This window comes from Dromiciops gliroides, chromosome 3, assembly GCF_019393635.1.
Source record: "Dromiciops gliroides isolate mDroGli1 chromosome 3, mDroGli1.pri, whole genome shotgun sequence".
NCBI lineage: Eukaryota > Metazoa > Chordata > Mammalia > Microbiotheria > Microbiotheriidae > Dromiciops > Dromiciops gliroides.
The window spans coordinates 68,951,752-68,967,019 of record NC_057863.1 but is presented as its reverse complement, the minus strand read 5'-3'; the positions used below and the strand labels follow the sequence as shown (position 1 = coordinate 68,967,019).

General features: G+C 46.9%; 1 protein-coding gene across 1 annotated transcript in view; it reads left to right on the top strand.

The window, feature by feature from the left end:
• Nucleotides 1-10,008, top strand: part of WNT6 (Wnt family member 6) — a 30,278-nt gene extending 20,270 nt beyond the window's left edge. Inside the window, exons 2-4 of the mRNA XM_043997685.1 lie at nucleotides 5,253-5,473; nucleotides 5,774-6,117; nucleotides 8,980-10,008. Of these exons, the coding sequence (XP_043853620.1) occupies nucleotides 5,253-5,473; nucleotides 5,774-6,117; nucleotides 8,980-9,441 (1,027 nt within the window). The 3' untranslated portion in view covers nucleotides 9,442-10,008. The remainder of the gene's footprint in view (nucleotides 1-5,252; nucleotides 5,474-5,773; nucleotides 6,118-8,979) is intronic.
• The last annotated feature ends 5,260 nt before the right edge of the window (nucleotides 10,009-15,268 follow it).

Sequence of the window (15,268 nt, the reverse complement as noted above, 5' to 3'; positions counted from 1 at the left end):
GTCCAGAGTCAGGAAGATTTGAGTTCAAATCTGACCTTACTTACTAGCTCTGTGACCCTGGGCAAGTCACTTAACCTCTGTTTGTCTCAATGTCTTCAACTGTTGTTTTTTTGTTTTGTTTTGTTTTTTAGTGAGGCAATTGGGGTTAAGTGACTTGCCCAGGGTCACACAGCTAGTAAGTGTTAAGTGTCTGAGGTCAGATTTGAACTCAGGTACTCCTGAATTCAGGGCCGGTGCTCTATCCACTGCAACACCTAGCTGCCCCTCAATGTCCTCAACTGTAAAATGGGGATAATGACACTCGAAGAAGATCAAATTAGATGATAATTGTTATTTTTAATTATAAAGGTATTTTTATTATTTTCCAGTTACATGTAGAGATAGTTTTCAAACATTTGTTTTTATAAGATTTCTAGTTTCAAATTCTTCTCCCTCCCTCCCCCCTCCCCAAGACAGCAAGTAATCTGATATAGGTTATATATGTACAATCACATTAAACATATTTCTGCATTAGTCATACTGTGAAAGAAGAATCTGAGCAAAAAGGAAAAACCTCCAAAGAGAAAAACAGCACCCAAAACAAAAGAAACAGTAGGGTTCAATGTGCATCTGTATTCCACAGTTCTTTTTTTTTTTTCTGGATTTGGAGAGCATTCTCCATCATTAGTCCTTTGGAACTATCTTGTACCGTTGTATTGCTGAGAAGAATCAAGTCTATCACAGTTGATCAACACATAATGTTGATGATACTGTGTACAGTGTTCTCCTGGTTCTGCTTATCAAATGAGATGATATTTGTAAAAGTGCTTAGCATAAGGCCTGACGCATAGTGAGCACTGTGTAAATAAATGCTTATTCCCTTCCCTCTTTCTTCTCTATTGGATCAATCGACAAACATTTATTAGGTGCCTTCTATGTATTCAAATACCTACAAAGTATGAGGCATTGGTATTGAAGCTACAATTTAAAAAAAAAGATAGACAGTTCCTACCCTCAAGGAGATTACATTCTACTTTTTAGAATCCATAGCTTCTTTCAAGACTCTGGTGCCATTTCCCCTGCCAATCATTCTCCAATTCATTACTGTTCTCTTCCTCCTCAAATCATCTTACATTTATTTGTAAGACATGGTATTATCCAAAAGAACAGAAGCTCCTTAAGGACAGAGATTGTTTGCCAAAATTTTAGTGTTTCTATCCCTTGTACCATGCCTTCAAAGTAATAGGGACAGGGGCAGCTAGGTGGCACAGTGGATAGAGCACTGGCCCTGGATTCAGGAGGACCTGAATTCAAATCTGATCTCAGACCCTTGACACTTACAAGCTGTGTAACCCTGGGCAAGTCACTTAACCCCAATTGCCTTACCAAAAAACAACCAAACAAAAACAACAACAACAAAAAACACAAAGTAATAGGGACGGAATAAATATATTTTTTAATTGAATTGAATGGGATGTCTTTTTTTGTTGTTGTTTTTGTTTTTTGGGGTTTTTTGGGTTTTTTTGTTTTTAAGTGAGGCAATTGGGGTTAAGTGACTTGCCCAGGGTCACACAGCTAGTTAAGTATTAAGTGTCTGAGGCTGGATCCGAACTCAGGCACTCCTGACTCCAGGGCCGGTGCTCTATCCACTGTGCCATCTAGCTGCCCCTTGTTTTTGTTTTTTGGCAGGACCATGGGGGTTAAGTGACTTGCCCAAGATCACACAGCTAGTAAGTGTCAAGTGTCTGAGGCCGGATTTGAACTCAGGTACTCTTGAATCCAGGACCGGTGCTTTATCCACTGTGCCACCTAGCTGCCCGGGGACTCTTTTTTATCCTCTCATAACTTCCTACCATTTGTCCCTGACAACTTCCTTTGTTAGTTTCTCCCACATTTTCCCCTCATGCTGTTGTTGATGAATTTAAAATCTTATCTCCCTTATGCCATTCAACCAATGTTTATTTACTGAGCACTTATTGCCTGCCCAGCACTGAGTTGTATTAAGTGAAGATGGCAAAAATAATATAAATAGGAGCAGCTAGGTGGTGCAATGGATAGAGCACCAGCCCTGGATTCAGAAGGACCTGAGTTCAAATCTGACCTCAGACAGTTGACACTTACTAGCTATGTGACCATGGACAAGTCACTTAAGCCCAATTGCCTCACCCAAATAATAATAATAACAATAATAAAAATACCTTATGGGTTGATTGGCAGGACTAGACTTATATGTGAAGAAATCAGAAAAAAATACTTCATTTGTATTGATTTGTAATTAAGGGATCATAGAATTTAGAGCCAAAAGGGACATTAAAGATAATCTAGTTTAGCTGAGTCTTTTCAAAAATAGTATTTACAAAGGGAAATTTAAAGAAATAGCAAGAACAAACATTTCCCTCCAGCACACTGAAGGGGAGGGCACACTCCCCCCTATACCACCTCAGTCTCTGGGGAGAGTGGACTCAAACTTAATGAATATTTCTATTTAACATTAGCCTGACCAAGTTCATATTCAAACGTGTCAGGTATGACCTGAATGAGTCTAACATCTACATGTATTCCTCTACAGATGAGGAAACTGAGGCCTGGGAAGATGAAGTGATTGTCCAAAGGCCACAGAGCTCATAGCAAAGCCAGGGTTCAAATCAAGGTCCCTTGACTCCAAAGTGTTGGGTCCTTCATCTATATATGTGTGTATATGTATATATACATTCACACATATATGTGCATATACATACAAACACATGTATAGTGGCAAGAACACTGGAATAAAAAAATTAAAATTAAAATAAAAAAAGAACACTGGAATCAGCAGACTTGGGTCTGAAACCTGTTTCTAACATTTCCTCAACCATGAAAGGGGGATAATATTTTTTGTACTGCTTACTCCACAGAGTTCTTGTGAGAGAAGTGCTTTGTAAACCTCAAAATGCTAGGGTGATTATAGTTATGTGAATTGATGATCCTCAATGCTCTCGAATTCTGTGTTCTCCTCATCCATGACTTTCCATCAATAAACACTATATAGAGGATCCATCCAATGTGCTGTATGGATTAGGTTGGGTCTTTTAGTATCTTCAAGATACTGATGTAGACTTGGGAATTGGCATCTGTTTATCTTCATTCTCACAACATGAATGACTCACCTCCTTTTCCAGTCTCGATGTTCCCACCATGTCTTTCACACCATTTCTTGTGTGCAAGTCATCATTGGTAACCTGCTGGTTATATGCTGTGTGTCAATCAATAAGCATTTATTTGCCTACTATAATTATGCACTTAAGTGGCTATTGTATATGCCAGGCACTGTGTTGGGTGCTGAGCATTCAATATAAAAATGAGACAGTGCCTGCCCACAAGGAGCTTACATTCTACTAATAAATACAGGATATATTAAAAATAAAGGCACAGTGAGCTGGAGGGGTGCTAACTATTGTGGGAGTCAGGAAGGAAACAAGCAATTATTAAGTGTCTATTATATGTCAGGTGCTATGCTAATCGTTTTACAAATATATCACTTGATGCTTATGACATCCCTGACAGGTAGGCAAAATCACGATCCCCATTTTATAGTTTAAGAAGCTGAGGCAAACAGAGGCTAAAATGACTTGCCCAGGGTCATACAGCTAGTAAGTGTCTGAGGCTTTTGAACCTGCATTTTCCTGACACCAAACCCAGTGCTCTATCCACTGTACCCTCTAGTTGCCTTGGGAAAAGCTTCTTGAAAGAGGTGACCTTGACCTGAAACTAGAAAGAGTCAAGGAGTTATGAGGGGTTGGAATGAGGAGGAAGTGAACATTCCAGGTATAGGGGACAATTTATGAAAGGCACAGAGATGGGTGGAATGTGGTGTCAGGGGAACAGTAAATGTGCCGGTTGAGCTGAAAGAGAGCATATAATGAGTCTAGAAAGATGAGGGAGCTGGGTTATGAAGGTTTTTAAAAGTCTTAAATGCCAAATAGGGAAATTTGTTTTTTAACTTAGAGGCAATAGAGAATCATGGACATCTCTTGATTGGAGGGGTGGCATGGTCAGACCTGTGCTTTTTAGTAGTAATATTTTGCAGCTGACTGAAGGACAATTTAAAGAGGGGAGAAAGTGGATGTGCTGAGGCCAAATAGTCTGGGTGACAGGTGGCGAGGGCTCGGACTTGGAGTTAAAGTCAGTAGAGAATGACTCGAAGGTGGTAAATTGGGGGTGATGGGAAGAATAGTGGTGCCTTTGACAGAAAATAGGAAAGTTGGGTGGAGAAATAGGCTTAGAAGAAAGATACCGAGTTCTCTTTTGGACATATTGAGTTTGAGGCATCAAGCAGACAATTGGAGATGATGAATTGTGGTTTAGGAGAGAGATCATGGCCATGTAGTGTCGAGAGTCATGCAGAGAGTTGAGCATTGGATTCATGGGAGCTGATGAAGTCACTGAGAATTTCAAGAGGACAGCGCCCAGTTCTACTTCTGTCCATCATGCATCTTTAGCCCTCTGGGTTGGTTATTCTATTGCTTTTGATCCTCTTGATGAAAGTGTGATGTGTCATGAGTCATAGTTATGTATCACTACAGAGCTAGAAAGACCTTAGGAATTAAGATAACCCAGTTTCCAGAAGAGTCTCAGAGATGAAGAGACTCGATAATAAGGGGCAGAGTTGGGACTTAAACCCAAGTCTCTTGTCATTCAATCCAGTGCATGCATTGAATAACAATATAGGCATTAAATAGATGAATTGGATAGAATCCAATATGTTATAGATGTGGATAAAATCCGAGTGTCAAAATATATGTCATTCCCTCCCTTACCCCAGTCTCCTCTAGGTTACCTACTAATTAACCTCTTTGCTTTTGGTACATTACTGGCTCCCTGGGGAACGTAGGCAGAACCCTTGGCCAGTGTTGGCACTTAAAGGACCCCAGCCATTATATCCCACCTCTCATGTCCCAATTCTCTGAGTTAATTAAGAGAGAGACACACACAGAGAGACAGAGACAGAGACAGAGACAGACTGAGAGATCAAGCACTATGGTACGCTAGAATTGAAATTGAAGGGCTTGACTTGGAATCCTACTTCTTTCACTTCCACATCCACCTGGAACAAATCATCTTATTTCTCTGAGTCTCAATTTCTTGTCAAGTGACAGGGTTGGATTAGATGATCTCTAAGGTCCCTCTTCTGTCTATCGCCTATGATCCTATGAAAGGAGTGTAGACCTTGAGGGGCAGGGTGCAAGAATTGTCCTTGCACCTCCCCAACCCAGCTGCTTCTCTGCCCCCTCCAGGGCTGTGGGCAGCCCCCTGGTCATGGACCCCACCAGCATCTGCCGGAAGGCTCGGCGGCTAGCAGGACGGCAGGCAGAGCTGTGTCAGGCTGAGCCTGAGCTGGTGGCGGAGCTGGCACGGGGTGCCCGGCTAGGTGTAAGGGAGTGCCAATTCCAGTTCCGATTCCGACGCTGGAACTGTTCCAGCCACAGCAAGGCCTTTGGGCGAATCCTGCAGCAGGGTCAGTGGGAGTTGTGGGTCTGGGTAGGGGGTGGGAAAAAGGGGAAGGGGAGGGAGCTCTCTCTCCCCAGGGGTTACGACTAACAAAGCTGGAGGGTTTAAAGCCTGGGGAAGAAAGAAAAGGGCCTGACCCAAACCCCATCTCCCCATCCAATTACAGTGGACTTCAGTCTCCTGACATAGCAGGCCCAGACTATTGAACCCCTCTTCTGTTCCACCCTGGTCCCTGACTTCAGCCCCCAGAGTGCTGTCTTCCTAACTATCCTTCCCTTCCCCCCTCCTCCCTCGGCTGTTCCCTCAGATATTCGGGAGACAGCCTTCGTCTTTGCCATCACGGCAGCTGGGGCCAGCCATGCAGTGACCCAGGCCTGCTCTATGGGAGAGTTGTTGCAGTGTGGCTGCCAAGCCCCCCGTGGACGGGCCCCATCCCGGCCCCCTGGGCTCCCCAACCTCTCTGGGACTCCGGGCCCTCCAGGCCCTGGGAGTTCCCTGGATGGCAATGCAGCCTGGGAGTGGGGGGGCTGTGGGGACGACGTGGACTTCGGGGATGAAAAGTCCCGGCTCTTCATGGATGCTCGCCACAAGCGGGGACGGGGTGATATCCGGGCCTTGGTGCAGTTACACAACAACGAGGCTGGACGGCTGGTGAGGCTTCCAGGAGGGACTGGGGAAGGGCAGGGGGTGGGGGGAGTGTGGGATGCTGGGAAACAAGGGGTGGGGACTGGGGCAGGGTGTGGGAAATGAGTTTGGAGAAGTCAGGCTGAGTGTGGAAGGGATGAAAGGACTGGGACTAAAAAAAGGGGGCTGTGGATTAGGGGTGGGACCTGGGAGGAGAAGGGAAGGATGAGGGATAATGGGTAGGACCTCGGGGCTGGGTTGAGCCAGTTGGGGAGTGACAAAGGGCTCTGATGTTGAGCAATGGATTTAATCCCAGTCAAGCTAACCCTACCTTGATGGAGGCAGTCACTAGTCAATCAGTCAACAAGCATTTAATTAAGCACCTACTATGTACTAGGCACTGTGCTAGGCATTGGAGATACCAAGAAAGGCACCCCCCCAAAAAAACCCCCCAAAAAACCTTGGGATAGTGCCTGTTTTCAAAGAGCTTGAATTCTAATGGCGGAGATAACGTAAATAATTAGATATGTACAAGAAACCTATAGAATAGAAGCTGAAGGGACTGGGAAAGACTTCCCACCTCAAAGGTCCACTTTGAGCTGAATCATGAAGGATGCCAGGTATGATCAAAGCAGCAACCAGTCTGGAGTCAGAGGCTTTGAATATTAAATCAACTACTTATTACTCATTGAGACCTTAGCAAGTCAACTAAACTCTGTGTGAGCCTATCTTTGTCATCCGTAGAATAAAGCAGCTGGGCTATTTGTCCTCGAAGGTCCCTTCTAGCTGCATTGTCTAATCCAACCAAATGTTAATTACATGTTACCAGCTTCCCCTGCAATCCCCCAGGTGTGACCCTCCACTCTAACACACACATGTCACACATATATACATATACATTTGTGTATACACACATGCATACATGACCTCTTCCCAAGACAAACCCATCTTGTCTCCTCTACTTTCTTTCTCTTCTCCCCACCATTTGTCCTATTCCTCATCTCCCATAATGGCAACACCAAGGGACTATGATTCGGTGAGGATGAAATATTGCTTTCTGAAGAATTTAGGATGGTGGGGGGGTGGGGGAAGGGAAGATAAAGTAGAGAGGAAAATTGCAGTACCAGATTCCAGGATTTGTCTACTAGAATTCCTCTGGGATCATCTGACCTTAGTCAATCTACAGTCTCATTCCATGTCATTGCCCTTCCCCCCCCCACACACACCCAGGCTCCCATCAGTCACCACCCCCAGTCAAACTCACAACCTTTAATCCTCAGATATAAACTCCCACCTTAGGAGGAACAGAAGTCAGAACTCTTGGGTTCCCATCTCAGCTGTTGGTCCCACCCCTACTCTATACCTCCAGGATACCCTGGAACTATCCCCTACACACTCATTTTATATTCCCATTTGTGACAGCTGGGCCTCTTGTGGTCCTAAGCAGGGGATGGAGGGGAAGGGGAAGAAACTAGAGGGTGGTGTTGGGACAGGCCCACATATTTGTTTGGAAGGGTAAGCCGCCCAGCCAGCCTTGCTCCAGCTCTGAGTCTATGATCAGTGCTGCCTGGGGACATGAGGAACTGGAATGAAAGAGTAAAAAAAGGGAGGAGGGGATGGGGGTGACTGACATCTCATCACCTCCCCTTCCACTCCCAACTCTAGCATCTCTTAGATACAATCTCATCCCCTTCTTTTTTTTCTCCTTACTCCACCAATTCCCATGGCCCCCACACCTCCCCAACACTTCACTTCTGCATTCCTGTCTCTTTTCATCATTGACTCATGTCTCTTCTTGGTTTCTTCCTTTTTCTTGTCTTTATCTACCTACCCCCTCATCTCTTTTCCTTCCTTCCTTCCATGTCTTCTCCCTCATCTCCTATCTTTCCTTTACTCTTTCTTCTACATTCTTGTTTTGTTTTCTAATCCTGTCTTCTTAAACTTTTCCCCATTTTCCTACCTTATTTTCTTGTCTCCTTTCTCTTCGTGTTTCCCCATTTTCCTTCTTCCTTTCCCACACAACTTCTCTGTCCTTATTTCTTTGTGTCCAAATGCGGCTCTGTGTGTTTCCTCTTGTTCTCTTCCACTGTCTTTCTCTTCACTGGTTTTCATTCCATCTTCCTCATCGTGTCCCCAACTTTCATTCTCCTCCCCGCTTTGATATCTCTTCCCCTTCCTGTTTATGCCCCCGAGTGTTTCTTCTCCTTTTTTCCTCTTTCCCTTTTCCCATTCCCCAATGTTTTCCCTTACTGATTACCCCATCCTCCGTGTCCCGGGCCGTTTCTCCCTGCTTCTCTCTCGCCTCCCATATTCCCACGGTTATCTCCCTTCATCACCCCGGCTGCTCCCCTTCCTCATGTTGCCCCACTTCCCATTGCTTTCTCTGGCTGACTCCCACGTCTATACTGTTTCTTCATTCCCCATGTCCCCCTTGACTGTTCCTCTCCTCTTCCCTCACTTCACCCGACCTCATGCCTCTCTCTCTCTCTCTCTCTCTCTCTCTCTCTCTCTCTCTCTCTCTCTCTCTCTCTCTCTCTCTCTCTCTCTCTCTCTTTCTCTCATCTCCCATGTCCTATTGGCTGTCCTCCCTCCCATGCTCCCTTCTGGCTTTCTCGCCTACCCCATGTCCCGACTCTGTCTCTCCCCTGCCACATGGCTTGTGTTTCCCTGGACGCCCTCACCTTCCCGTCCTCACTGTCTCTCACCTGCCCCATCTCCCATGTCTCCCTTGCCTCTTCTCTCGTCTCTCACGTCCCATTGGCTCTTCCCCCACCTCACGCTCCCCCATGCCTCCCGGGGTGGCCTCATCTTCCTCATGCCCCACCTCTGTGTTCCCCTTGCTTCATTCCCCTTGTTCCCTCCCCCCCCCCCCGGCTGTGCCCCCCGCAGGCGGTGCGGAGTCACACGCGCACGGAATGTAAGTGCCACGGCCTCTCGGGCTCCTGCGCCCTTCGCACCTGCTGGCAGAAGCTGCCCCCGTTCCGGGAGGTGGGAGCCCGGCTGCTGGAGCGCTTCCACGGAGCCTCCAGGGTCATGGGCACCAACGACGGCAAGGCCTTGCTGCCGGCTGGCCACACCCTCAAGCCCCCCGACCGCGCCGACCTGCTCTACGCCGCCGACTCGCCCGACTTCTGCTCGGCCAACCGGCGGACAGGCTCCCCGGGCACGCGGGGCCGCGCCTGCAACAGCAGCGCCCTGGACCTGAGCGGCTGCGACCTGCTGTGCTGCGGCCGGGGCCACCGCCAGGAGAGCGTGCAGCTCGAGGAGAACTGCTTCTGCCGCTTCCACTGGTGCTGCGTGGTGCAGTGTCACCGCTGTCGCGTGCGCAAGGAGCTCAGCCTCTGCCTGTGACCCGGACAAGCCCCTGCCCCGCGCCCCTGAGCCTCGGTGGGCCGAGGTGAGAGACGGCCACATCCTGGCAGAGACCGTGGCCTCGGGCCGGCCTCAGCAAGGGAGAACTTGGGCGAAGGACAGCTGGGTTCCCGGATCCTCGTGGCCCATTGTTTAGGGGCAGAAACGGATACAGAAGGGGAAAGGGACTGTCGAGAGACAGCTACCTGGGTGCCAAGGATGGTGTGTGATGCTGTGGATGGCTGTCCTGCTCAGTTCTAACTGACTCTTCCTTCAACATCTCCGGATAAAGATGGAGTTTGGATAGTGGATCAGGGTAATCTTCAAGCACTGCCTGGGGAATGGGAGGAAGCCAGAAAAACTAAAGGGATCGACACTGGAGGATGGGGTACCCTAATGACAAGGGTTGCTGAGGGCACCAGCAGGTGTCAAGGGGGTGATTTTGGTACTAATAAAATTATTTAAAGCAAATACTCAGCTGGGGATCTGGGGAGAGAGGCCGGTATCTCTAGGCCCAAATTCTAGGAAGGAACACAGAAACATAGTGTCGAACTGGGAAGGGGGAAGAAGGAGAGAAAATGCTAGTAATTTGTAATGAAACCCTTGAAGGTTTCCACCTTCTGTATTCCAGGGGGTTCTCAGCGAACTGGATGGACCCTGCCAGAGCTCACCTACTCTAAGTGCCCTGTTTTGCAGATGAGGGTTTGAGACCCAGATAGATGAAATAATTTGCCCAAAATCTGGGGCAGAGCTGGTATTTGAATCAGGATCTTTTGATTTTATAGCCACACTGCCTTCATTCCCTTTTTTTTCTGACAGTCACTGGTCTGAGGGTTGTTGGAGTGGCATTTTGTTCCTCATCCTCCCCCAGGGTCACACAGCTAGTAAGTGGCAAGTGTCTGCGGTCAGATTTGAACTCAGGTACTCCTGAATCCAGGGCCGGTGCTTTATCCCCTGCGCCACCTAGCTGCCCCCTATTTTACTCTTAATCCAGCACAGTGACTGAAGGGATGGGAAGCAATCTACAATTTAATTTTATTATAACAAGGTTAGAGAGTTTATTGGGAAAGGGGAATATACAGTGTCTTACAGCTTACAAAAAAAAAAGTCCAGTATTTGACTGGCTAGTCTAATCCCTTTATAGATGAGGAAACTGAGCCCTAGGGAGGTAAAATGACTTAAATTTCAAAGTTACCTTAAATTCCTGGCTTTTACAAGTAGGCCTCTTGGTCTTAAGTTGCCATTTGGACCTAGGATTTTATCATTATAGGGGATTCCCAGTGAAGAACTTCCTCCACAGATAAAGTTTAGCACCTCAGTAATTTGTATTACAGAGTTGCGAGGACTTGGACCCAAATCTTCCTGACTCTTAAGTCATTCAATTCAATGAATTTGACTTAATATTTATATTTTGTACTAGGCACTACAGATACAAAATTGAATAGCTCCATAATTCCTGCCCTCAAGTTTACAATTAAATGTGGGAGGGAGAAGTGATATATACACATGAATGTGCTAGAAGGTAGCATTTGATATGGGAAAAGGGAAGGTACAGACATGGTGCTCCTTCTATCTATATCGATGTCAAGAAGGGCAGCAAAGACTTCCCACAAGCACTCTTTTGTACCCTAGTTAGAAATGGAAGACTGGGCTTTGTGGATCATGGTCTCACCCATTGCGGTATTTCCCATGTTCTTATGGTTCTTCCCTCCCATCAGCCATAAAACCTAAGCCACAAGGAGGAAACTTAGTAAGTAAGGATGGAGTTATTCTCAATCTTTTTCTTGGTTGTTCTTAGAGTGCATTTAACTCAATTCAACCAAACTTTCATAGCCCTTCTCCTGCTTCCTTCTTATGGAATCTGAGGTATTCTCTTAACCCCCCCAAGTTTTTATGAATTATGACAGCATCTTTCTTGACACAGAAGTTGTTACAAGTACTTTTCCCCACAACTTAAATATATTTAAAATACAGACTGACAATAAAGTATTTTTATTCAAAACCAAGTTGGAGAGGAAAGGAATATTTTATCACAAGGCTGACTAGCTCTTTGTATTCACACTCTTCTCTCTGGGACCCTCAATATTCCGGCTACAAGGCCACGTGGAGTTGGTGGAAGAGTGGGGGAGAATGGTTAGCCAGAAAACAGGCCCTTGGACTCTGATGGCTAGTCCCATGTCTCTTCCTCTTTTCACAGTAGAGATAAAAAGAATGGAGAAGAGCCTGGCCACTGGGGGATGGTAGTAAGCATTCCTGGTTTTGATCATAGGATCAAACAGTTTTTGTGGGAGAGACAAGTAGCAGGATATTGTTAGAAGCACTGGACTTGGAATCAGGAAAACCAGAGTTCAGATTCTTCACGACAAGCTTATCAGCTGTGTGATCCCAGGCAAGTCTCCGGGCCAGTTTCCTCATCTGTCAAATGAAGGACTCGAGGACTTCTAAAGTTTCTTCTATGAATCTATGGTCCTTCAATCTAAGGATTTTAGTGAACTCCATGCATAAAATGGCAGGCCCCAGAGGCCACATGGTCCAGAATAAGAGAGGTCCTGCAGTGCCTTTGCCTGGGTCAGACCGAGTGTTCTGTTCTATTCTAGAGGCTACATCTGAGAGACACTGACAGAATAGAAGATGTCCTCAATGGGGCAGCCTAGATGTTGAGGAAAATGGAGACCATTGAGAAACAACTGGTGGAACTAGTCATAACTGGGAGGTGGAATGAGTTGGGGGAGACATATGATAGCTGTCTTCAAATATGTGAAAGGCTGGCAGGCTGAATGGAGGTTACATTTGTCCTGCATGACTCCACAGAAGAGAACTAGGAGCAAATGGAGGCAATTATAGAGAGATCAATTTCTGCATTAAAGGAACATTTCCCAACAGTCAGAAGTGTTCATAAGTGGAATGGGTTTTCTTGAGAAGTTGTGGTCTCTCAGTCTTTATTGGAGATCTTCTAGTGAACACCATTTGCCAGGGATGCTGGAGATAATATATTAATATAGCTTCAGTTCAAGATGGGTTAAAACAGGGCTTCTTGAACGTTTCCCACTCTTAGCCCCTTTTTGCCTTAGAAATTTTTACACCATGCTGGGGTATATAGGTATATAAAATAAGTATACATAACCTTTTACTGTTGCCCAATTTTTGCCCTCCCCACCTTCAGTTACTCGACCCCATATGGAGTCTTGACCCACAGTTTAAGAATTGAGGGGCTAGATGACCTGTTGGGGTGCATTTCAACTATGAGTCAGGGGATTTTGATTGAAGTTATCCCTTCGTTTTATTTTATTTTTTGGTGGGGCAATGAGGCATAAGTGACTTGTCCAGGGCCAGTGCTTTATCTACTGTGCCACCTAGCAGCCGCTCCCCCCTCCCCTTCATTTTATTTTTTAGAGATGAGGAAACTGAGCCTCAGAAAGGGGAATCAACTGCTTCAGTTACACAGTTGGAAAGTTGCTGACCTGGATTTGAATCTTGATCTTTTGACTAAATTCAGTACACTCTCTACTATATACAAAGCACTATCATTTCTCCTCAAATGCTCACGGTCTCTGAAACAGAATCAGATCTGAGGGGTTAGTCCTTTATGGGCATCAGTCCTACACCAGCCTGTACTCTGTAGGATCTTAGTGGGCTTCAGACTCAAAGGACTAGGAGATGTGTGTGTGAGAGAGAGAGAGAGAGAGAGAGAAGAAACCAGAGAAGTCAGATGGTGTGTGTTGGACTTAGGATAGATATATCATCTGGCTGAAGTCAGGAGAAAAAAGGAGAAAGAAATCCTAGGTAGGGGGTTCCAGGAACCTTCAAGTCTGGACCCTGGATTGGCTATTAGGATAGACTGACCTAGTAACTCAGAACCTTTTTTGAGGGATGGCTCCTCTACCTCAGCCTTGGACCAGAGTTCTGTGGGGACACTGGTTTTTGTTCCCCACTGAGGGGAGGAGGATTCTGCCCCCTCACTCCAGATGTTTAAGTCTGAATTAGCCCTAATTCCCTAAGGGAACATTTGACCTTGGGGAAAGGTCAGCAGAAGGGCCAAGGAGGGGGTGGAATCTGGACATCTCTCCCTTGAGGGGTTCTGCTGCCTCCTTCCTCCACCCCATGATGGCAACCATCCCTGGGTGGAAGAGGCCACCAACAACCTGATGGGAACAAAATATTTTACCCTGATGGCCCATTTCCTGAATCTAGCTCCTGCACCTCCCCAAGTGTCACCAGAGGGAGCCCTGACCCAGGTTTCTCTATGACTGGGCTGGACTCTGGATGTATACTCTGAAGAGAGGCAGGGGAATTGATTCAGTTCTTCCCAGCCTCTTCTGTCTCCATTCAGTCTGGTACTGCTGGATCACCTCAGCTGGGACTAGGAGTTAGGGATCCTCTTGAACTTCTCTACTGTCTGTCCAAGAGAGTCCTAACCTCCTCAGGATCCCATTTTCCCTATTCTAAGGAAAGAAACCGAGGCAGGGCAATAGTTGAAGACCACTTTATTCATATAGAAGGGGGCTCACGAGTTTCAGACAGGAGTCCTGGCTCCTATACCATACTCCCACTACTTAGGGAAGCCGAAGGAGCTGGAGTCCACAGAGCAAGAGCTTTGCTATCATCCTCTCTCTTCGAGCCCTCATCCTGGCCACCCCCTAAACCCTTACATATGAGGATGTGAGAGACCTAGCCTCCTCTCTGCTATCTGGGCAAAGGAAGGAATTAGATCTCAGATCTGCCCCTCCGTTCCACCTCCCAGTTCTTCCCATTTCCCTCCCCTGCTCCAAAGTCTGATATCTATTCCCATTCCCCCCTGAGTGGGGGGAATGAGGGAGGTGAAGGGGGTTGAAGAGAACAGAGCAGCCCCATATGTGTCTGACCACATCATGAACAGCAGAGAATGCAAGCGGGCGGGGGTGGGGAGGCCACGGCGCGGGGCCAAGGACATGAATGAGGCTGAGGGCCCAGGGGGTAGTTTAGGGAAGCAGGAAGGTTTGAGACTCAAGGACACCCCTACTCCCTCCTTTCTTATGTCTTCCAAGAAGTTTCCCCAGGAGGCTCTTTAGAAGCTAAAGCAACAATCTCCCAGGATAAAAATGAAGTTGCCTCCCTCCCCAAGTCATTGAATTTATACTCAGAGTCTAGAGGGACAGGGTAAAAGGAACTGCCTCCCACTCTTATCTCCCAAACCCCAGCATGATGATGTGATCTGTGCTTTGGGATGGGTTGTGTCCTGGGGGATCATGGGCAGGGTCCGATTTTCCCCACCTGTTTCCCCTTCCCCTTTAGTCTTCCTCAACCTCCCTGCTTTGCCCCAGAGTATCCCTGCATACAGCACCCCCCCCTCCCATGGAGCACAGCTGGAACCATTCTCCTTGCTGCCTTTCATCCCTCCTGCCCCCACCCCCAGCGGCCCCTGTAATTGTGGTCTCAGGCGGTGGCTGTTGCTGCTGCTCTGGGGGCTGGAGTTGGGACAGGGGCCAGAGCACAGGGTAGGGACAGAGGGTGGGGATATGATTGGGATATGGAATGGATTATATAACACTAGGGGTCCTGGGGCTTGGGGTGCCCTTTCTGAGCCCCACTTACTGTCTCTTAGAACCTGAGTCCATATGGCTCTGGGGCACCCCAAGTGCCCCTGTTTAGATTAAACTCTTCCCTTTCTGGGGATGAGGGTAAGGGAAAGGAGGAAAAAGTATCCCTAGAGACTCCAGTCTAGCAAGTGTATGGGGAGGGGTTTAAGGTTGGATGTTGGGGGATGTACACCATTCTCTGCACTAAGTGGAACCTCAGAAGAGGTTTAACAACCCCACATACACTCCAGACCCACAAGGATTGTTGCAAT